Source organism: Homarus americanus, unplaced genomic scaffold (assembly GCF_018991925.1).
Source record: "Homarus americanus isolate GMGI-L3 unplaced genomic scaffold, GMGI_Hamer_2.0 scaffold40248, whole genome shotgun sequence".
Lineage (NCBI taxonomy): Eukaryota > Metazoa > Arthropoda > Malacostraca > Decapoda > Nephropidae > Homarus > Homarus americanus.
In genome coordinates this window covers 7,194,044-7,218,181 of record NW_024712526.1, presented here as the reverse complement: position 1 = coordinate 7,218,181, position 24,138 = coordinate 7,194,044, and the positions used below count along the sequence as shown (strand labels likewise).

General features: G+C 36.5%; 1 protein-coding gene across 1 annotated transcript in view; it reads right to left on the bottom strand.

Moving 5' to 3' along the window:
* Positions 1-23,557, bottom strand: part of LOC121861775 (N-alpha-acetyltransferase 15, NatA auxiliary subunit-like) — a 123,579-nt gene extending 100,022 nt beyond the window's left edge. The window contains exons 1-12 of the mRNA XM_042359670.1: positions 23,353-23,557; positions 17,593-17,671; positions 16,630-16,892; positions 16,100-16,234; positions 15,720-15,867; positions 11,512-11,677; positions 9,854-10,083; positions 9,353-9,519; positions 8,872-9,024; positions 8,478-8,606; positions 7,587-7,747; positions 7,240-7,292 (exon numbers count right to left, since the gene is read on the bottom strand). Of these exons, the coding sequence (XP_042215604.1) occupies positions 7,240-7,292; positions 7,587-7,747; positions 8,478-8,606; positions 8,872-9,024; positions 9,353-9,519; positions 9,854-10,083; positions 11,512-11,677; positions 15,720-15,867; positions 16,100-16,234; positions 16,630-16,892; positions 17,593-17,671; positions 23,353-23,412 (1,744 nt within the window). The 5' untranslated portion in view covers positions 23,413-23,557. The remainder of the gene's footprint in view (positions 1-7,239; positions 7,293-7,586; positions 7,748-8,477; positions 8,607-8,871; positions 9,025-9,352; positions 9,520-9,853; positions 10,084-11,511; positions 11,678-15,719; positions 15,868-16,099; positions 16,235-16,629; positions 16,893-17,592; positions 17,672-23,352) is intronic.
* Positions 23,558-24,138: the final 581 nt, after the last annotated feature.

Genomic DNA, 24,138 nt, shown 5'->3' with positions numbered 1-24,138 from the left:
CTGCTACTACTGCTGTGCATGCGCGCACACACACACACGCGTGCACACACACACACGTACACACACACACACACACACACACACACCAACTGCTTCCAACAACTATATATATATATATATATATATATATATAGTCACTGACACTGCTGCAGTGCAGTGTGACAGCCAAACATATTAAGACTATCAATCATCACATGAATGAAAACATGTGACCCATGACTACATCTTTGGCAGAGAAGCTTGACCTCTGATATACCGACCTGAAAATGAGTTAGATACCCTGAGTGATAACAAACCTGTGTACCATGCTCTAGTGACTTCCAGCCAGAATGTCAAAAAATGTCACACGAATAAAATGTGACGAACAGAAGAGACAAACACACTATGCTTAGGACAAGTATCCACTGCAGTAGTGTTACAAAATGTGTCAGGTGATGCACAGTACTGATTATGATCATGTGTTCCAGCTAGAGGACCATCGGGGGGATGTCAATATTCCACTACCAATCCACCTTGGTGCCCTAACACTGATAACGACTCAAAAAAAAATCGCATTCACAAGAAAATGTAAAATTAGTGGTTATATCAAATAACTTAAGAACAGCCTTAACAAGTTTTAAATGTACAGTGTTTCGACCTTTAGTATGAAACTTTTTCCTAGATCATAATATTTCTCGTCCTAAATATGACTTTTTTCTCTTAGCCTCTCTCCTTTCCACTAGTTTAAGTGATTTCAGTTTTAAGGCAACATCTGTGTGTAGAACTTACCCTTTGTTGCTAGAATCATCACCCTGCCACAGGAAGCCCGTTATCATCAACCCATTCAAAATATACGAGTACAAAATCATAAAAGTTCCCTGTTTCTCCCACACAACACTATACACTACGACCCAAGGCTGCTGCCACAAACTTAAGTTTCACACACATACATAATAAACAAACCACAGCATCTGTAAAAATAACATTGAATTCTACTAAGTCTGATGAATACTCAGTAAATAACGTTTCCTTTTAACTTGTATGTTATCCACAGAAATGTCTTGCCAGAAACTGTTCCTTCCTGATTTGTTTTAGAGGGAATCAATGATACTTATACAGTCACATTTCCGTTCACCCTTTCAAATTTACTCGGCTTGTTTATCCAGTACGGTATACCGAAAAAGCATTGCAATAGAAACTTCAGAAATGCAAATTATGGAATGAGTCATATATTCTTGTTACTGTACTTGCCTGAGCAACTCTTACAAAATAAATGTAATTTGTTACAGCACATCAATTAGTCTATAAATTGCATCCAATGCTTGAGGACAATCTTGCTGTTTATCCCAAATTTGCTTGCCCACACTGATTGATCTCCAATTAGAATATGACACCCAATGTATATATGAACCACTGTCCTGCATGGCAGTGAACAGTGACATCACCCACATGAATCTGACCTATATATACTGTTAATGAATATGATGTATTTCTTTGTGTATGAACCTCTGTCCTGCGTGGCAGTGAGAAGTCATACCACCCTCAGTGTCAAGACCTGACTGAATTACTCAGAATAGGCAAACTGTACTCCAAGCTTTGTCAATAAATTTGTTAAACTAACTAAAACCCAATTCCATCTCTTCTTAGACTTCCCTGCTCTCTTTCATGGCAATAAAAAAATTATTAAATAAATAATAAGAGAAAATTAGGGAAAGAATCCAAACCTATTAAATGACAAAAAAGTGTGATGCCAGCTTAAAAATTCATTTAACAAGCAATTATCTGAACACAAATAAAACAGGTTTTAATTTTCACTCTCGAGTAATTTTCCTTGAATTATTTTAAGCAATTTTATTTTATTTATTTATATATACTGTACTGTACAGTATTTTTTTCTGAAATCTATAATTATCATATAACATCACATCTGCTGGGCTGACTTCTTGGTTACTTTGACAGACAACACAAACAAACACAACCAAGCATACCTTATAGTCTTCAGCCACTACTGTACTGTATTTAGGTTTACCTCGATTAGGTTTAGTTTCTCTATTTTGTCAGATATTAAGAAAAACATCTGTCTACTGTCAACATTCATACCACACATACCAGTTCCATATAGTGTTTCTCCATCAAATTACCATATTAATAACAACAACACTGAACTAAATAAAGAAAAAAAAATTCATTTTATGCATGAAAATTTAAACGTTATTAACTTGTATGAATATATTTTTACAAAAATAATGTTAATGAGGAGGCGATGCTATACAGTAATTACGAGGTGTCCGATATTGGTCCCATACAGTACAGAAGGTACACCAAAAACAACTTTCAACAGATCAAGGGACCCTTCCCCTCCATACCTAACACATAAGAGTCATATTAATCATTAAGTAGTGCAGCTCTTTTCTGTCAAGGAGTCTGTGGCACTATCCATTTCTTTTAATATGGGCATAACGAAACAACTAAATCTATTTACCCGTACGGTATCTAATTTAACTGTTTTAAGAAGATCATTCAGTTAGATAAGTTGCTTTTGCCCATTTTAAAAGGTGTTTTGTACGATTTTCACTAAAACCACTTAATTCAAGGTTTAAGATCATATTATAAAAAAATAATTCCAGTAGCATAATAACCATTGCAACAACATATTATCTATTACCCAAATACATCCCCTACCTTTATCCCATACATGCACTTTACCCACACACAAGAACAAACCACCAAGGTCTATTAGCCCCATGCTCTACCTATCTTCCCCATGAGAGAAGCTCAAGGTCGCATTAAAAAATATGAGAATTCACCCTAAAGGGAAGTGCGGTGGTGTCCACAAGGCCACCAACATTATTACTCCAACAGATGGTTATCATCTGAGGTCACCATGAGCAGTAAGCATTTAAGACTATGTATACATTCAACACAAACATCAAGCTTCAACTCCTGGATGGGGGGTGGGTGCTATGAAACCAATACAAAGGTCAGCACCAAGAGTATACATGACGTTAACATATAATCAAAAGCTTGAAGATACCACAGATGTATCAAACATTAATTCAATGACTCAGCACTCACAAGATTACACTTAATGACACATGTGCATTGGAGAAACTCATTCACATTAAGATCCATGAGTTTACAGGACTACAGGAAAGAAGGGCAGATGGCATTTGTCCACAGTAAAGTACAGGTAATGCAGTTGCACTAGAACCCAGGGCTGTGTGGGCGTTGGAGAGAGAACCTGTGTAACCTTGAAGTCTATTTAAAGTGCCGTTTATTCAGGCGAAGAACAAAAAATCAGCAAAATAATTTAAAGATTTATCTTTTGTTTAAATAAGTTTTATATCAACAAAGGACTTTTATTACAGCCAGAAAATCCTGTGGATAGTTGTGCCCAAGACACTGGTATACCTAAACCAATTAACTAATACAGGGAATCTATGCAAGTCTACAGTACAATACAGTACTAGCCAGACTATTAGGTGTAGTTTTGGTAATATTGAACTAGTTGTGGCAGTAACTGCACAATACAGGTACTATGTGTGGTAGTAACTGTATACTAGTAACTGTACAAGGCTATGTGTAGTAGTAACTGTATGAGGTTATATGTGGCAGTACAGTAATTGTCATTAACTATGAATTACACTTGCCCCTACATGGTGGTAACTGTACTTGCCTATGTGTGGTAGTAACTGTACTAGGCTATGAGTGGTAGTAAGTGTACTTCCCTGTGTGTATTCATAACTGTACTTGCCTATTTTGGGGTAATAACTGTATTAGGCTATGTGTGGTATTTGGTTAAGCATGATAGTAACTGTATTTAGATAGATGTAGTAGCAGGAAACCGGGCTAGGCTTAATAATAGCTGTAATAAGATGTTTAAGTAGTGGGACTATCATACATGCACTAGTAGCAGTACTCAGAACTAAGCTAAGCATGGTAGCATTAGTAAAAATATATTTGCTACGAGAGCAGGAGAGCTACATTTATTAGCAGCACTAGGCTAGGTGTGGCGAGCATACAATTAAGATGCATTTGCAAGTACAGTAACATCTTGTATTTCAAGAGTAATATAGACTGGCAAAATTGCGCCAAATTCAAATTCGCCAAATGCAAATACCTGTACATAAACTAATGGAAAAAATAACAATATAAACTGGCCACTCTACATCAACCTCTGATTTTCCCATTTATAACCTCCAAATGATACAAATTCTGCCTTTATTGATCTGATTGTGCTTTCCGGAAACTAGTTTTTAGGCCTTCCTAAACTAATTTAATCACACGCTGCTTATCCTGCATCGAGTACTTGGCAAACTCCCTTATGATTGTCCTGCTTCTCCTTTTCCTTATTTGGCCACTTAGGTGGGTCTGTCCCACCAGCACCAGCAGCAGTAGGACCCCCCAGTAGAGGTAGAAGCCATTATCTTGACTCGACAGGTGGTAGCATCACCCAAAAAAGCACACAATAACAGCCCGGGCGGTCGCTAGGATGGCGCGGGCTACAACACAATAATTGCGTTCTTGTAAACCTCTTTCATGTTCACCAACAGCAATCCGATCACCAGAATGCTTCTTGGAAACATTCTTCTTACTTTGTCTTTCCAGCGAAAATCACGGAGTAATCGACAGAAACCGCGCGATTCAACTGCTCACGTGATGTAAACAGAGAGCGCCGGTGTAAACTGTTATTAGTCCTTACTGCGAAAAAATTCTTTTTACTTATTCTTTTCATACAGTATTTGAGTAACAGCTAAATTTGCAAAAAAAGAACGAAATTTACAGAGTACCTCTCAAAAAAACGCTTCACAAACAAAAGACACGAATCAATTGAACATGTGGTGTCGAACGTGAACTGTAAACATTGCATAACCCCGCGCCTAAAACATTGAGGATGGAATCAAAACATTGAGGATGGAATCGCGCTATAGCCAACATTTGTATGCAAAAGTTCGCGTTTTACAAACAGTGTTCCCCTATTCATCAATCACGTTACAACCAATTCGCGTTAACAAAACATGCGTTGTAGCAGAAATTACTGTAACTGATATGAGGGCTGTGACGTCATTCTAGACGGTGGCCATCATTCATCTTGCTGGACCTCGCGAAACTCACGATATTTTACGCCAAATATAAGACTTGGTTACATTAGGTAGTGCTCGTGAAATTCAAAAACGTGAAAAATCGCGCGAAATATGAGATCTTACTGTACTGTACTACAGCAAGACCAGGTAGGGTGTTGTAATAACTGAATACTGGGACCACGATGTGTAAAATCACTCCTTCGTCACAAGTATCTAGAGATTGCATTCGTGACATCTTGTTATAAGTTTATTGTTGAGAAGACAACAAAACGTTTCAGGGCTCATGCTTTTACAGGTTAAGCTCCATTTTTAGTACAGTACTAGTTGGTAGTTATACCTCACAGCAGAATCCTACTCTGGCCCCCCCATACCTCCCCACAAAAAAACTAATGACCAGACCAATAATCATTTCTTAATATGTCTCCTCCCAGATAACCAAAGGTATCAAATACTTAATATTTCCCTGGGTCCTTAGCACTTTCAAATTATAAGGCCTCGATCCAAACAAAATTTAGTGGTGAAAAGCAATGTTTCTACATTATAAAACACTGACAGGAAGCTTTGAGCAGTGGTAAGGTCACAGTGAAAGTGTGAAAACAGGGATGTGTGAAAATGTTAAAACTTCAAAGTATCCACTTGTGTTCCCAATACAGTACACAGGTAGTTCTGCTATAACGCGATAATTGTGTTCTTGTAAAATATCATGTTATAGAAAATCGCGTAATAGAAATAACAGGGCTTATGGAGAAAATAGGGTTAGGTGCAGATTACTAGAAATCGAAAAAAATTAGTAGTTAGCCTAACACAAAGGATACCACAGTCTAAATAAATGTTACATTCATATCTAATAATGAAATCATACAGTAAATGTAACACTTTACCTTGAAAAAATATGAATGTAACTTGATGGGGGAGAAGGGTGATTTTGAGGTTGATAACATCGAGCTTCTTTTCAAGTGTTATATCCTTTCTTTTACGATCATCACCGGGAAATCTATCACCAGAACGCTTCTTGGAGATATTCTTCTTTACCATATTCACAATTAATGCCACAAAATTGGAGAAATAGTAAGCAAAAATCGCGTTATAGCAAACAAGCATTCGCGTTATACAAATATCGTTCCTAATTCATAAATCGGGTTAGAGCAAATTCGCGTTATCAAAACACGCGTTATAGCAGAACTCACTGCACGCAGTCCTCATCATTTATAAATAAAAAAATAAGGACATTACTGTATACAGAAATTAAATATACAGGTATATATACAATACAGTATACAGTGAATATATAATCTTCTCGGGCTAGTTTGTCCAACTGTACAACAGTAACGACATTTTTGCCATCTGCTGAACGATAGTTCACTGCGCAATATTAAATAATATTCTACTAAATTTAATTAGAGACTGTAGTGTATTTTAATTTACAATTATTGTATTTATAAAATATTTACAAACATCTTTACAGCTTAAAAGTAAAGAGTAACATCCCAAAACAGTAAACAAATTCTTTCAAACAACTGTACGGAATCTGATTTATTGTTGTTTCAAAGCAAAAGTGCATCACAATATCTGCCAGTCCTGTGTTGGGTGAGCATTTTTTTTACAATAAAGTGCTCTCCACTCTGACATTATGGCCTCTAAGTGTTCAGTAAGTGAGAGCGCTGCACTGCAAAGTAAAGTGGCTAAGAAGAGCAACATGACACCAGAGCAAATTATCTCCAATTTTATTTATTCAATTTCTTAGTAATACTGTATACTCAAGCAGCTTTAAAGTTATTATTGTAAAAATAATGAGTAAAACTAAGTCAAATACCTTAGTTTATGTTCATCGTTGGAACACATCTTCATCGTATGACGTGCAAGTCGATGGGATAATGGATCCCATTGTTCATTTTTTGTTGTTCATCGTGGTCCTCAAGAACACATCCCCAACTATTTTAGTAACGAGGACTCACTGTACATGTGGTAATTAGGTCTGAACTCCGGGTCATTTCAGATTGTGACGAAATGTTATCACGTGTTAACAACCACTCTCAGCCTCCCCAGAAATATCCACCATATCTACACATGTATTCAATTTCAGTTTCAGTGACTAATACACAGATAAGGAAAACACAGCTCTCAAACTCTTCCACTTCCATACAGATAGACAACCACATAAAATTTTAACACTCACCAGTATTGATATTATTTTCCCCAGTGTTCGCTGACAGTGGCTGGTCATGTAACCTGGGGAGTGAACACAATATTAACAACACACTCAAAAAGTGAACTAATTCATATACAGTATACAATAAAAAATGCAGAGTCCTATTAGGGAAATACTATTAAAATTATTGGGCCATATGCAAGCTCATCCATTTAACTCAAGGATAATCAAAGAGCATTCTTAATATCTCAGTAACAAAACATTAGTACAAACTTGGATCTCACAAATTATTTTTCTCATGTTTTAATGACAGTGAATGTGGATTGACAAAATTTTCCCCAAGCACTTTGATACTAATTGAGTCAGGTCCTCACCTGAGGTAAATAGTGATTGCTATCTGTGCTGCATCCCAATAGAATCTGTTACTCCTTAAAACATCTTCTAGTCTAAGGAGTTCAACATAGGAACGTAAAGTCATCTTCCTCATACAGTAGGTGTGGAAGTCAAATTGGTCCTCAATTATCTCCGTAAAATGCTGCAAGGATGAGAAAATACATAAAATACATTAGTGAATAAGTACTAAAAAGAGATCATTAGTTTAATTTCAAATGAGTGAAATCAATATACTGTACAAATTTCTCAAGAAAATAACTTATTAGAAGATATTCTAGAATAACATGATGTGTACATTAACCTATTAGTTGAAAATGCAAAGATGCTCTGAATCCAATAAGGTATAAAAAATATTTTTATTATTTCTGCTCTCAAGTCTTTTCCACCATTAAGCAGGGTGGCTGTAATTAAGAGCAAGCACACACGGACACTCCCATTATTTACAGCAATCATAAACGTCATTCCTTCCTAAAACTTCATTCCCTATCCCTCTTTTCTTTCTTGGTCATCACCTCTCCTGCCAACCATCCACCTCTGAATTATATTCTTTTTACCCATCTTTCAATTCTCATTCTTTTACTACAGTAAGTCTATAGTACAACCTTAGCAAACCTTGATCAGCTTTCTGCCTAACACTTCTCACACTTCCTTATTTCTGTACAATTTTCCTTCTCAAATAAGCTGTCCTCTCTTTAATCAATCCTTAATGTTTCTCCTAAGAGCTTTATATTTTCTCCAGCAAATGTATATCATATCACTGAATGAATTAATATGTTTCATTAATGAATTCATGAAACATATTCTACTATGGTATGTATTCCCTTAAGATGAATAATATAACTTAAGAAATTACAGAGAACTCAAATACTTACCCTATCCACTTCATGACATTTCCTAAGAGAATCTCCATACTGGCCAAGGCGGTAGTAAGCTTGCGCACATTCTGTTTGGAACCACATACACTGCATCTCATTTAGGTTCTCCATTGCCGTCACACCCTCCTAAACACCAGGGAAACAACATATGATTACTTTATGGCCATTAATTACTTTTTCACATACAGTACTGTACATAGAAATTTAATTCAAAGTCATATAGAAAATCTCATGGAAGAAAAAATGCTGATAAAAGTAAGCATAATTGGCATTAATAATATAAAGGGGCATTACACTCAAAGGGTAGTTGAATGATTGGCTTCAAACATAAACAGAAGTGCTTCTGTTATAAATATAGGAGTCCTCCTCCAATAAAGTCAGTTTCACTCACTCTAGTAAACTTGGAGCACATTTCTTCTGCTTGTCTGACTAAATTAGCTTTAAGAAGGTATGATGCTGCCTTTGAATTGACATATCGATCCGCGGTGTCAAGAGCTTGGGCTTCTTGTAAGGCCTCATATGAACCTACATAATCACCTGCATGCTGTGGAAGAATTAAGAGAGTATTAGGGTATATGACTTGAATATCTAAGAAAATTACATGTAACATCAAAATTCCCTTCTGTTCAGAGCATACATGAGTTGCTAAACGTAAATAAAGTTTGTTGTAAAATAAAATGGAAACATTATCAAGAAATGCAGCCCAATATATTTTAACTGGTAAATATCTCATTTTGTATGTAAACAATGAAATACGTGAAAAAATAATTACACTAGTAAAAAGATGCTTGCAGTACTGTATAAAGTTGAGTGTGAAAGTCAAGACCATAATTCTTTGAACAAAATTTAAAATATGACCTCACTTGTCTTACCTTTAGTATTTTGCCTTTGACAATATAGAGTTCTATTAAGGTTGGAGTGTGCTCTAATGCCCGGTCCATGAGTGCTAGTGCTTTTTCTATATCTCCTAAGTAACTGTGGTGCTGCGCTAAGAACATCAATACATATAAGATGGAGGCTGGTTCCTTAAACTCATTATCTGTCAGGGAGAAAAGGAAAGGCTTACAGTTCCTCAGAGTTTGTTTATACAATTTCATCATTATATAAACTGTTACATACTTTTACGTATTACATAGAATATAAAGTGCATACAGTCTGATGAATGCATCAAACACAGTACTTTTTAACATGATTTAATCTATTAATGGAATGCTTCCTTACATACCAGTAACTACATTAACAAAATAAAGAATAAATATACCTGTACTGTATACTGCATGTTGTCACTGGTTATAACCAAATTCTCATAAATTATCTAATACCTTGTATTGACCAATATTAAATATTTAACTCTTGAAACAAGCAGCACAAACCTGTTTCACACAAGTGTCCCGTTTCCTCCAAATTCGTCAGGTAACTATTCATGAGCTTCTCAACAATCTGGATTTTATCAGGATCACTGTACAATGATTGGATATCAGTAAAGAGCGGAGGGACGCCTTTCTGTAACGCTGCTCTTAGGTAAGGGTCTAACAAGGATTCAAGCTCTTCCCCTCTGGCATAATTGAGAGGTAGTCGCTTAGGCACTTGAGCACGGGGGAACCTGTAACAACAATGAGCTTAAGTTATTCCAGGCATCCAAATTTTTACAGATGGCATCCAGTTAACATATACTGTGTGTGTGTGTGTGTGTGTGTGTGTGTGTGAGTTTGTGTGTAAAAAAAGAGAAAGAGAAAAAAGAAAATAAAAAATAAAAGGAAAGAGAGAAAGAGTTAGATATGATGGGTTCATATTATATTTGGCATTTTAGGTACAGCTGAGGTTATGAACTTCATGGTTCACCAACTATAGTCATCATTTTTGTAAAAGCTTACACCCAAATCTCTCCAACCATTTGGTTACTTTATGAAATGTATACTGTACTGTTTTCCCACTTTTTGCATGAGATTTTACACATGGCAACATTACTGAATTATTGAAACTAATTTTGAAAATATATTTCATGACATGATAATGATAAATTTAAGGCAGGAAAATATAAGGGATCACCAGAATCTTTCCCAGTCTAAATTTTCATCAACATTGAAAAATTTATGTACCGGTACGTAATATGACAAAACGGCTAGGCTAGCAGAAGCCTCGAGATAGCATTCTATTCAGTATGAAGAATTACGTCAGTATAGATATAATATGAAAATCATAAATAACACTTTTGAATATTAACCTAAGTAACAAATAACCTGCTAGACCAGCTTGAACCATGACCTCACACATCATATTATTAGTTTAGTACTGAACAAGAAGTGGATGGAAACATATTTAAGGAGATTAATACATACAACTCAGCATCTCTTACTCATGAGTGTCATAATTCCTAATTCACTGAGAGGTGCAAACAAACTATTATAAATATTTTGCTGACACATAACTCCATACATGTTGAGTGGCTGTTCTCACATTTTTTAAGTTTAAAAAATAAAAATGACAATGCTCAAAACATTCAATCTTAAAATTTTAATGAGGTCTAGTTGGCACAGAAACAAGGTCACCATAAAAAGTGAACAGGTCCCTTGCCATACCACAGTCAAGTCCAAAGAGGAACAACCCAAAACAATGATGACAAAAATGCTGATCACTGAACCCATCTGCAATCTTGTAGTATGTCCATATACCCAGAATGATTACAAATCGACCATATTTGTCTCGGTTATTGTGTTTATAACTCCTACACTCATAGGGAGATGGATACATGGACAAACACCTGGACAGAACACAAGCAACCTTTTTCCCCCTCCCAGGATGGCAGGAGACATTAAAGCAGGGGAAAATTAATTGCAATAAAGAATATTCACTGAGAAATAAGAAACAAAAAAGGGAAAATACAGCAGTAAGCATATTAAAGTAATATAATATAGAAATTCAGCATTGTAAGCCATGTACAGGTAGAATATGGCACCTCTGCTAGGGGGTTTAGAGTCATATTGGCTCCTAGGAACAAAGAGGTTAAGAGGTGAGGTTAAATACAACTTACTTCTCTTTGAGTTCTTCATATAATTTTAGTCTTTCTTCAACTGTGGCAAGCCCCAAGGCCTCCTCTAACTTGAGGTAGTAGTTGCGATTCTCTGGGTTACGCTTGATTAAACCTCTGTAGACTTCTGATGCATCTCCTTTTCTTCCTAATTTCATATATAATTCTCCTGTTGGAAAGCATGCTAATCATCAGCGCAAAGTCAAAACAAATGAAAAAGTTTAAGAAATATAACACTAAGAACTTTCAAATTTATCACATGTTATCTTCTCTCTTACACAACAGCACAAAGAAATGTTCATTCCCTTTGTTTTTAACCTTATGGTAAATATTTATTTTATTTTTATGCACATTCTGTATGTAGGATGGTGTGTGCATGTTACAGTTTACAAAAAAATTAAGTACAATCACAGTCAAAAGAAAACATCCACTCCACAACCTAACCTCTACACCTGGCCAGGTCCTTTCTGCATGGCAAGCCATGTGGGGTAGAGGGGGAATGGTCGACTTGGCTGTTTGTTGGTGGGGGAGGGGTGTGGGAGAGTAGTACGTGATGCAAATTGCTCATTAGAGAAAGGGGGAGGGGATTGAAGAAAGCAGGGACATTCATGAAAGAACGAAGGGTAGGAAGGATTTTTTTTTTCTTCACTACAGTATATTATTATAGGTTTACATGCTTGTAAGAGTAATAGATGAGGATCTTTATTTTATGATTATTATATAATGTACCGCCCATTTCCTTATTTATCATTTTTTCAGGTTGTGGTTCAGGTTTTAGAAAACAGGAATTAGATATTTACAATAACATTGATATGAGGAGAAATATTGAATAAGAGGATGGAAATCACATTTATTCTTAATATTTACCAACACATTCCTTCGTGTCCATCCTGGGCTGGGTGTGGAGCAGAGCAACCAAACACCATTGCCACTACCACCTCACATTGATTTTCACTACTTCAATACACATACTACAGGGTGGAAAAGCCCCATTTTATCCAACAATTCATTCAAATTTTTTTATTAATTAATAGTGATTTTTTTTTCCAAGAACGGCAGTGGTGGGAGGTTACAGTGATCGAGCAACAGCCTAGTTTAATGTTACTGGTGATGAGCAAGGCCAAATGCAAAGCCATGTCCCCTCTTCTCTTAAGTTGTCATATAAGGGGCTTTTCCCTATGGAAGCCAGATGCCATATCAACCCTAATGGCACATTACCTGTCAAAAGCTCACTCGCATTCCTCCCAGAATCTCAAGTAAATAATCATTTCACTACTATATGCCAGACGCTCCCCCGGCTTGACACAACCACTCTCCCTGCTTACCTACCAGCCCCCCTTCCCACTGACTTAGTAAAAGAATTTGAAGTAGCAAAACGCCTGGACAAACTAAAATTAAAACGCGCTACCACCCCCATTGACTTACCAATGAAACTCTTCAAGGAGTTCTCCCCGGAGCTTGCTAAACCCCAATGCTCCATCATCAATGCTTCTCTCAGTCAAGCCAGATGCCCAGCTGACTGGAAGACCTCTTATGTATCACCAGTGCCCAAGTCAACCAGCCCACAATCCTTAAATCAGCTACGACCTATTGCAATCACCCCAATACCCAGCCTAATCTGTGAAAGTTTTGTGTTCGACTGGGCTTATGCTGATATTGCAGGAGTCGTAGACCCTCAGCAATTTGGCAACATAAAAACTTCCTCCACCACTCACTGTCTTGTCAGCTTTCTCGATTACATATACCGCCATCTCGAGAAACGAAAAACGTCTGTAGCTGTCACCTTCATTGATTTCACTGAAGCATTCGACCTAGTCGACCACAATATAATCATCAACAAAGCTATTGACCTCGGGCTTCGGAGAAGTCTTATACCATGGCTTACAGACTTCCTCAGTGACCGACGCCAAGCTGTACGCTTCCGAGGGGCTGTCTCCACCTTTCAGTCACTCACCTGTGGCGTCCCCCAAGGCACCAAGATGGGATCACTCTGCTTCCTTATGCTCATCAATGATGCCCTAAGAGAAACCCCTGCTCACTGGAAATATGTCGACGACTCCACCATTGGGATCAGCGTCAACAATTCTGCTCCCAACTATACCGCCCTTCAGGATTTATTGAAGTCTCCAAAACTGGGCCACCAACAACCATGTCACCATCAACCATACCGAGACCATGGTTATGCACATCAACCTCTCCTCCGACATTGTCCCACCTCCTTCCATTACTCTAGGTCCGAACACACTCCAGGTTGTAGATTCCACGAAGCTCCTCGGCGTCACCATAGACAACAAACTAAATTGGAAACCACACGTCAGGAAGTTGTCAAATCCTCCAGTTTCCGTCTCCACCTCCTCCGCCGACTCAAGTCCCTCGGAGTTCCTGCACCCGAGCTCCTCAGTGTTTACTCAACATTCATACTTCCCAAGCTCACCTATGCCTCCCCCACCTGGTCTTCCTCCTAAATGCCACACAACGTAAACACCTAGAAAAAGTGCAAAAGAGGGCATGCAAGATTATTCTCTCCCTTCCTACTCCACATATCAAGAAGCGCTCAACACACTGACCCTTTCGACTCTCACTGACCATCACCACGACCTCATCTGCAAATTTGGTAAGAAGCTTCTACACCATCCTCGACACCGGCTCCTACTACCACCTGAGATCCTAGCCCGAGAATTGCTGTTCGACACCACAACCGCATCCAGCCCATACGTGCACGAACTGATCGCTATAAAAACAGCCCAGTCCCAACCATTGTAAAAATTATCAATAACTTGTAATAAACCAGTGCATTCACTCCCAGTAAACACTACTCCTTGCACTGTCACTATGTTGAAATGAACTGTGGTTTGAGCTTTTCCCCATCTAGTTATTATATGTCTTATTTGTGTCACTTATGTTACTTGTATATTATTTGTAATTCGAAACCCATTCCCCAAATATGTAACTATATTTTCAGCCTTCTGGCTGCCAAGCTCTTTCAATAAACCGTTAATTATTATTATTATTATTATTAGATAACTATGAGAAACTTAAGTCGTCCATATGACACATCCCAGACACCCATCCTCCAGGTTGGTCGGTTGGGCTTTAGGCCTATCAACTGCCAAGGTTATTAAGGCCATCAACGTCAAGCTACACCCACCGAACGAAATATCGTAACACCTGATAATTCTAAGACTGCATACACTAACTTGTGCCCTCCTACCCTACCCAGGTTTGCCACCCCTAGCTCTCTACAACCCTTTTGAGACACGGGTATGGTAGTACGAGGGGTGGATGATTACTTGTGACTGTGACTGTATATCTACCCAAAATCACAAGCTGAAAAATAACCATAACATAACATATACTGTAGTGCATTGCATGAAAAAAGATTAGTCATCAGGTAGGGAACAGTTGCCTTGCTTAGGATCCAGGTAGGCACGTAAGTAATCTTTCAATTAAAATTTCACACATTGAATTTAATTTTCATAACTTAAAAACACTCAAGTCATAAACTGAATCCTTATTAATCATTTAATTTACTAATTAAACAGCACATAACTGTACTCAAAACTAACATCTCAATACACACAGTAGACCCCAACAAGTAAGTACAGTGATTTTATTTGGTAAAGATGCAGTAATCAAACAAATGGTATGATTTTTATCCATTAGTGGTCTAAGTGTGTAAAGGTGGAACCAGGGAGGGAGGCAAAAACAACCTTCTCCCTCAACACTCCCATCCTTACAGGGTTTTTTTTACAGTTTCAGTGAATAAGTCAAGTGTGGGGGAATAATGTATACAGTGCAAGCATATTTCACATATCCTGTACTGTATTTACATTGTGGACACCTGTATGAATACACATGAAGTATAGCTATACTTTCAATTTACTGAGCTATCTTCTGTATGTTATATGCAGAATTTGGCTTTTCTTTAATCAGTAAAGATAATATGTACTTCTTGGAAGTGGAGGGAAAAGGCAGTATATTATTTATATCAATGTTCTGAACCATCCGAGGAAATAGTTAGTGTAATAATGCAATGAACAACCAAGGTGACAACAAACACTCAAAACACACTCCCTCAATCAATTAAAACTATTTACTCATCCCACCAATAATTCCTATGTTGTACTACAACTATCATATGAACTCTCTGACATATTTCAACACAAGGTCATAATTATGTGTACTGTACTGTGACATATGAAATACTGTACCTCTAAGTTCTTGAAGCGTGACTTTATCACAGATGTTGGCTTCATAAGTATTGAGATGTTTTAATGCTTCATGTAAATTCTTGCTCTCTCTTATGACAAGATTCTGGTACAGTAAAAGTTCACTGTACTCATAATCATACGTAGTTTTCTGTAAGACAATAAAAGTTTTAAACACTTAAGCCTTATTTGATATTTAGTTTTAATCCACTTTATGTTTGACAGCACAATAATTCTTAATACTGTAGTAACATATTGTAGCTGTACTAATTTTACTTAATGTAACACAAAGGTTATTCCAGTGGGTGGTCATTAGGAAAATAAGGTAAAGGTAATATACCTGTACATATTTTGCAGAATCTCAAAAGAAATTTTGTAATCACCTGAATAGTTTTCCTAAATTCTTCTAGAATCTTCAGTGCTGTATCATAATCTTGTAAGAGATGGAAGGACATAGCATAACCAATCCATGAAGCACGTTGTGTGGGTCGAAGTTCAAATAATTTATACCGAGTTTCCTACAAGAGACAAAACTTAAGTATTAATAAATTGTTTATCTACAGCACCTGCATTTCAGAAATAAATACTGAAAACCATGCAATTTAGCATTAATTTATCCAAAATGTAAGTTATTCAACAACTTAAGCAGCCTTATCTGTGGATATTTCATGAGAAAAATTATTATAGTGTTGTGGATACAGGGGCATTACAGAGAAAATTTATGTGAAACATTGAGCAATAAGAGAAACATTTGCAATTAATCATTAGCAATATATACTCTCAAACTCCTCATGAAGGCAAACAGGTGGGGGTTGAAGGAGCAGTTATCAGCAAGAAAAAAATCCTTTTATAACCCCCCGACAATAACAATATTTTGTATTATAAGAAAAATATACTTGCACACTTCACTTGCCTTGTAGCCATCAAGGTCTCTCATTTGAATTTGGAGAAGGGATAGGTCCCGTAATATTTGAAGATTATCTTTATCCCATTTGAGAGCGTTTCGGTAACATTTGATAGCTTCGTCATACTTTTTATCAGATCGTTGCAGTAATCCAAACACATGCCAACAGACATGACTCTTCAGATTGTTGCGGAGGCCTTGTCTGACGAAGCTGTAAGCATCTTCTTTCCGCCCCAGGCAATTCAGTATAAGCCCCTTCATAGCAAGCGTTTCTGCAAAAGATGAAAACCAAAAAATTATAAAATAAATCCTTTAATTAATTTAAAAATATATATATTTACTGTACTTCCTTACCCATTAACATTGAAAATATCATGTACATTAAAACAAGAAAATAGATAAAGTATTGGTATCTTGTACTGAAAAATGTATTTCTCACTCATAGTCTATCTATTCCTGACTAATGTGAGTTCTCAAACACTTACCACAAAGTGTTATATCAAAACATGTAGAGCTTACTTCAATAAGGATACAACTTGCTGTAGTTTTATAACAATAACCCCAGTCTCTAATGTTTGACCCCAAAATCCACATGCACATCTGTGTTAATTTTGTCTGCCTAGTTGCCTTCTAATCTATCCAAAATTGCAACATCAATTACAGTACAAAAATAAGATTCAAGTTAGGACCCACTGCTGAAGGTTAACAACACATATGCAATTCAAAACTTGCAGCAAAATAAACAACAACATATTAAATGTAACAAAAAGTTCCCTACTCTTCCACAGTGATATAAAGTACAGTACATACAAATGAACATAAAAACAGCTATTTCCATACATATAATTATCCTCAACCTCACATAAAATCTAAAGATTACATAAACCCTTTAATATACTTCCCTCAGATTTCCTCAAATGAAAGTTTTGTGGTAATATGAGGTGTAAATCATATACACAAACATGAACTTACCTCCATGATCAGAAAAGTTTGCCAGGATTTGTTTTGCAAATTTCAATCCATTTTTGTACTGTTTCTGTTCATAGCATTTCTGTAAAAATAAGATATATGAAGTATTAAAACTCTAGCATGTTCAGTTTAGATTTATACATCAAGGGTGTTGACACTAATAAATACAGTAAAAGGTAGTATTAGTCTGATAACAGGTTGTGAGCTCTTGATGAAGGTCTCTCACTAATAATGAATAGTTTTTTTTGTTTTAATTTAGATCAGGTCCAGCAATACATACTCTCTGAACAAGATGTATACAGGTATTCGGTAACTTTAGCAAATACTGTACAGCCTTGACTAAGATGACCTAATTTTATAATCTCCCCATTAGCTGGAATTTTCGATCCTCGAACTTTCTTTGTCCGTAATTTTCTTTTTTGAGCATTCTGGGAAATTCTCAGAAAAATCTCTTCGATCCAGTATTTGAATAAAATTTGGAGAGATTACATCATGTGCCGACACATGCCGATCGAGTGGGTTGGTAGGCTCAGAGTGCTCGTGAGCTATGTTTGGCTACTATGTACTGTCATGTGATTGCATGTGATGCCTATGATTGGCTGATGTATCTCACAGCCTAACTCCTCAAACTTTAGCATCATGACACTCTTAGTTCATTGTCTGCTGCCATTGTACAAGCTTATTCGCTCGCTCACTGCTGTTTATGCATACGATCTGTGTTATGCGGTACTGTACTGTACCAGGATACAATCTGCCAAGAATACCGTTAAGGGAGTGTAAGACGTAAAAAGTGATTATAGTAACACACATACTGTACACTCGCAACAAAAAGTATCGGTGCATACTGTAGTGTGAACAATTTGAGACCAGTGACGATAGGTATTGGGAAAGGCGAGTTGTTCCAGCCGTATGTTGGCAGCCCTGATTGTCAGCCATATGGCAACACCTAGTGGAGGAGGGGGGGGGGTTATGAGGATACACTTACCAACCTTCCCGACATATCACAGTGTATACGTATCGTTTCGGAACTCGTCGATCTCACTCTGCACCGATACTTTTTGGTGCGAGTGTACATTCAGTAAGTGTGAAAGTACCATGTGTACAGTACAGTACTATAAATATAAGAGTAGAATGTGTATGTCTACTGTAGGCTTGTGTGTGGAGGTTGTATGTACAGTATAGTGTGTGTACAATCCCTCCTTCATGCAGGAAGAGGAGATTGACAGGCCAACCTGTATCATCATATCACCATTTGGCCTGCCTGCATCACAAGCTCAAGACAACAGCATTTGCTGTGAGTACAGTATATAGTGTATACAGTAGTACAGTACTGTATTGGGGAAAATTTATTACCCTATCATTGTTCATATCCGCACATTAATATAAGTGTACAGTACTGTATGTCTGCATAAGTGCACACACACACATACTGTTTGGGAACATGACACAACTTGATAAACACAGAGTTCAAATGTGCTTGCCACCACCTTCGCATCCCACTTCCCTCCATCTACTATGTAAAGTGTAGTTTGGGTATTTTGTAGAGCTTCTCACTTATTTTTTAATTTCTTGAAACAAGAAAATGTTTTTGTAATGATGAAATGGTATGGTACCATTTCTTACTGCTGGTTTTAAGTATGGTAACTGATTTTTAGGGATATGTGGGGGAAGAAGCAAAGTGGTCAGCCTGCCAACTATTGCACTTCTTCCTCCACTTCCTTCAATTTCCAAATTGCCAATACCCTTCCTCCATTCATCTTTTTTCACCCCTGTTCTTTGCAGACGATAACTACCACAATGACAACGACACCATTTTGATAGCAACAACAGAAAAAATGAGACTAGGGAGAAAATTAAGACAATCAAGGACTATCAGTAACAATAAATTTAAATCAGTCTTGAGTGTGTCCTTTTGTTATACCTTTTCATCCATATTCTCGTTACTTAATTCTACTGTATTTATTAAATATAAAGCTGAAAATTTTGACTACTGGTATCCAGATGGATAGTGTAGATTTAATTATCTGGCTGGATACCACAATGAAAATATCAGCTATCCGGCCAGACGGGTATACTATCCAGTGCATCCTGACGAAGAACCACGTGTATAAAATTTCAAAGCTATCTTTACTCTCGTCATATATAGGGTGTTTCGGAAATACATTTCATAATTCTGGGGGTGTATTCCCGAGACATACATTGGGATAATTGACTTTATGACCACAGTGTTAATACCCCATAGTTTCGGAGTTACGGTATAACACAAGACAGTTGGGGTTGGAATGTGATTAAATCTATGAAGTATAAATGAAATATCCAGTGGTGCTATTACACTTCATTTACAATCATATGCAATCTTATACTATGTTCAAAGTTCCGATCCTCTTCCTAAATGCAGGCTTCAGCCCGTCACAGAGGTGGACTGGGCACTGTTTGGGGGCCGTGCCATTTCATTAAGAGTTGGACCCGTTCCACCCCACTAGCAAAGACAGTTGTGGCCTATTCCACCCCACTAGCACTGTTAGTCATCAAGTTTATAATTTTTTGAGAAAAAAACACTCACTCATCTGATCATTTCCTGATATGTTATTAGTACCATCCATCACGATACCATTAGTTTATAGAGAAAAGAAACCGAGGTAATAACATCCCCGTCCTATCATCTTGTGCGTGTCGTTGGCTCAGGGTAGTATAATCTGAATTTCTTTCAAAGATTTTTTTAAGGGAAGGAAGGGGGGGGTCCATGTGCCATGGCATAAAGGCACAATGGCCAGTCTGACTCTGGTCCATCACAAAAGTGATATTTTATGTCCATAGAAATGTTGCAGTCCTCCTTTACCCAATGTTTTGGTACAGTATAACTCCGAAAATATGGGATACTAACATATGGTCATGGCATCATTTATCCTTATCTATGTCTCAGGAATACACCCCCAAAAAAATTATGAAACCTACAGTATTTCCTCTCTGTATAAGCCATGTCAGGAAATGGTTTTGAACTTTAAATTTTCAATTTTTTTCTAAAATATTAATACAGTATTGTGAAATTCAATAAATTTGTATCACTGAACATTAAGCATGTTTACCTTCTAGCCAAGTATGGCAAATTGTCTAGCAAACAGGCAGCATCCTTCATTCTGCAGTACTTTGGCAAATTAACACAAACATCACTATGTCTGATTTCAGCAAGAATGGACCACCGTGTATTAGCAAACTCCCCATTTTGGGAAAACACAGTCTAAATAACCGTCTTGTGAGAAGAGCAACTTTACAAAAACTATTCTATAGAAAAAATTCTTTCTTAACTCTTGCAGAAAAAATAGAAAGAGAGGAATTGTAGTACTGTATTCCTACTTTTGCTTTTACAATCTCTCGTCCTGAACACAAACCTACAGCAACATGCTAGTTCCAGAGTGTTGCCATTATAAACTGTTCATGTGGGTAGAGAGCTCCACCTATCACAGAAAAATTTATGGTAAGGATTTGTTTTAGGTCGTCACAAATTTATATATTTGAGTACTTTTACCGATATGATCTCCCAAACACTTACAATACTGGTTGTTCAAAGTGGGAAAGGCTTTGACAGAGAGGGAAAATGTGGGGCAAAATTCAAAAGAGAGAACACCAAACAAACCTTTTAAAACCTTACCTAACCTATAAAAATTCTAAAACTATAAAAATATTACTGTACCTCATTCGAGTTTTCGGTGTTAAGTATGTGATGGTGGTGGTGTTTTTGGTGTTCACGTCAAAATAGACCCTTAAACTCTTAAAAAAAATTTTTAACCATTTTATAGGTAAGGAAAGGTTAGCTAAGGTTTTCAAAGGTTTATTTTGTGTTCACATTGGTTACAATACTTGAAAAATATAAATATACGACATAAACAAAGTAGAATTAAATAATTTTCTTTTTTTGCTTTCTCCCGAAACAAATAGAAATATTAAGTGCCTTGTTCGTCATAAAACGAATGTTTACCAAACTGAAAACTTGTAAAAGTGAAGTGACGCAAAATGTAATCTTCCTGTAAGGTAAGAAAGCTTTCATCTTTTACAGAGAAAATTTTTCGGGTAACTGCCATGGTTGGATCACTCTCCTCAAGCATTACCAAAAACCATGCAAACCTACCTAACCTACCCTTACTTACAAGAATGAAAATGCATTATTTAAAGGTTTGGTAAGTTGCTCACCAAGAAACTTGTCAGCAATTCAATAAAAAATACTGCTCCTTGTGTGAACAGATCATATTTACTTTGAACAAAAACTAGAAAAAACAAACATACAAAAGTTGCAATTCCTCCATTTTTTCTGGGAAAGCAGAGGCCACACTTAACACAAATTTAAGGGTACAGTAATTTATGAGAACACCACCACCACCAAAAGGAGTTGTTCGGTTTCGTTCATTTTTACCACAATGTTCTCATCATTATAGTAAGTATTTTAAATGAAGCAACATTTATTAGAACCTAATAGAACCTGACCTAACCTACCAAAGAAACCTACCTAAGTTCCTAACAGCTGGACCAACACCATATTAAGCAGAAAGTACTTTTTTGAGGAATCTAGTTATAATTTCAAGGGTTTTTTTTTATGCACAGTAAGTAAACTCGGACCAAAAAGGTCGGTTGTAAACAAACTTAGCAGAATTCAAAACACAGTGATTCGGCATATTTTTCAGAGTATTTACAGTAAATAATTAATATATTCACATACAACGCATGTGTAGAGACATCATTTTAGCGTCATATGATCAGTTTTTCGCTGTGTTATATTCTGGAATTTCCCTCATCTTTCATGCTCTGCCCTTTACAGGTGAAGATAGAGAAAACTAAAAATAACTTAAACTACTTACTATTAAAACAAAAAGTTGTCGCTCTTTTAAAATACTTACTATAATGATAAGAACATGTGGTAAAAATGAACGAAATCAAACTCCTGGTGTTAGCGGTTCCCCATAAATAGCCAATTTGAGATATATTTTTCCATTCATATATTCCAGATTTATTTTCCTTTAGATATACACAATTAAAATTTGTAACCTCCACCAAAAATACAAGAACAATGAAATGTTGGGAAGATATACATTAAAGCAAGTAACCAAGGCTTCTGACAATTATTTCCAATATTCATTTACTCTACAAATCAAGAACACGTGTGATTCAATGCACTTATTAGGCTAGCATGTAATAGAAAAGGAATTCCTCTTTAATAAAGATAACATTTTAAACCTAGCCAATGCCTAGTGAATGTACTGTATATATATATTAATACATTAAAAATACCTGTTAGGTTACACAGAATAAAGGAAGATCATAATAAATCATACTATATTATTTTTGTCCAAGGCACAACTCTACATGTCTAAAGCCAACCCCAACACTATACCAATACACCTATTCCTTAATCGCTGTCATTACTAAAACTCAATACATATATCATTCTTTAATCACAAAACAATTACAATGCACTAGTTAAAATTTCTTCAATGTCACCATATTAGTGAACTACCCCAGAAATGTGTCATATGACTTCTGGCAGGACATGTCACCTGACTGTTATTTGAAGGCTTTATTACAATCACTCCACTTGTTACGTCCTATTACTTTGTCTAATATGAAATCTTCAACAATTCAGGATCCTGATGAGAACCCCAACTGAAGGGTTTCTTTTACTGACAGCGATTAAGAGATGAAATAATAAATGTTGTTCGTTTTGTTTTTATGCAGACGAACCCCAACAACAAGCCATGCGTCTCTTGAACTCACCAGAATTCGCTTAAATAGCGCATTTTCCTTGGGAGGAAGTTGCTGTTTTTTCGGATCCATGATTATTTATTTGTCTGTTTGCTTATTTATGTATTGAGTGGTCCTAGACCCTCTAGATAAGCGTAAATTGTCCAAAATCCCGCGTGGTACCGGCCAAGATGGCGGCTCTAGGAGATGACGTTGGGGAAATGACGTCATGTAAACAATAATGGCGACCATAACATTCACTAAGACATGCATAGATATATCTCTAAGACCATTTAACATTACCAGAATATTTTTACAAATAATAATATTTATTTTAGTTAAATATCCATTAATTTTTCAGTATATTCAATAGTATTCAAGATATTTTTTTAAATAATCGAATGTTATTTTGGAGTATTCGACTTGTCTGTAGGAACAGTATAGGTGCTGAGGTGCCGAGCAACACAATGACAATGGAGAAACAACGCTCTTAAAGTTTGGAAAAATTCAAAATGACGTAAATTTTAAACCAATGAAGATATTGAGTTCATTCAAGTGGCAGTGTGCAGAGCTCTTAAAGCTGGTTTGGCAGATACTAAAGTCATATTAATTGAAAAGATTATAGTAAAAACTGCATTGTTTTTGATGGGTAACATTTGCAGTTTCATTAATATGCATTGCCAGGTATAATTTTCATTTTCATTACATGGAAAAAATAATGTATTAAGACCACACCAGAATGTCAAATATCAATGTACTGTTTGCATAAAAGCAATCAATACAAGGAATTACCAATATTTCGACCGGGGGCCAAGCGCC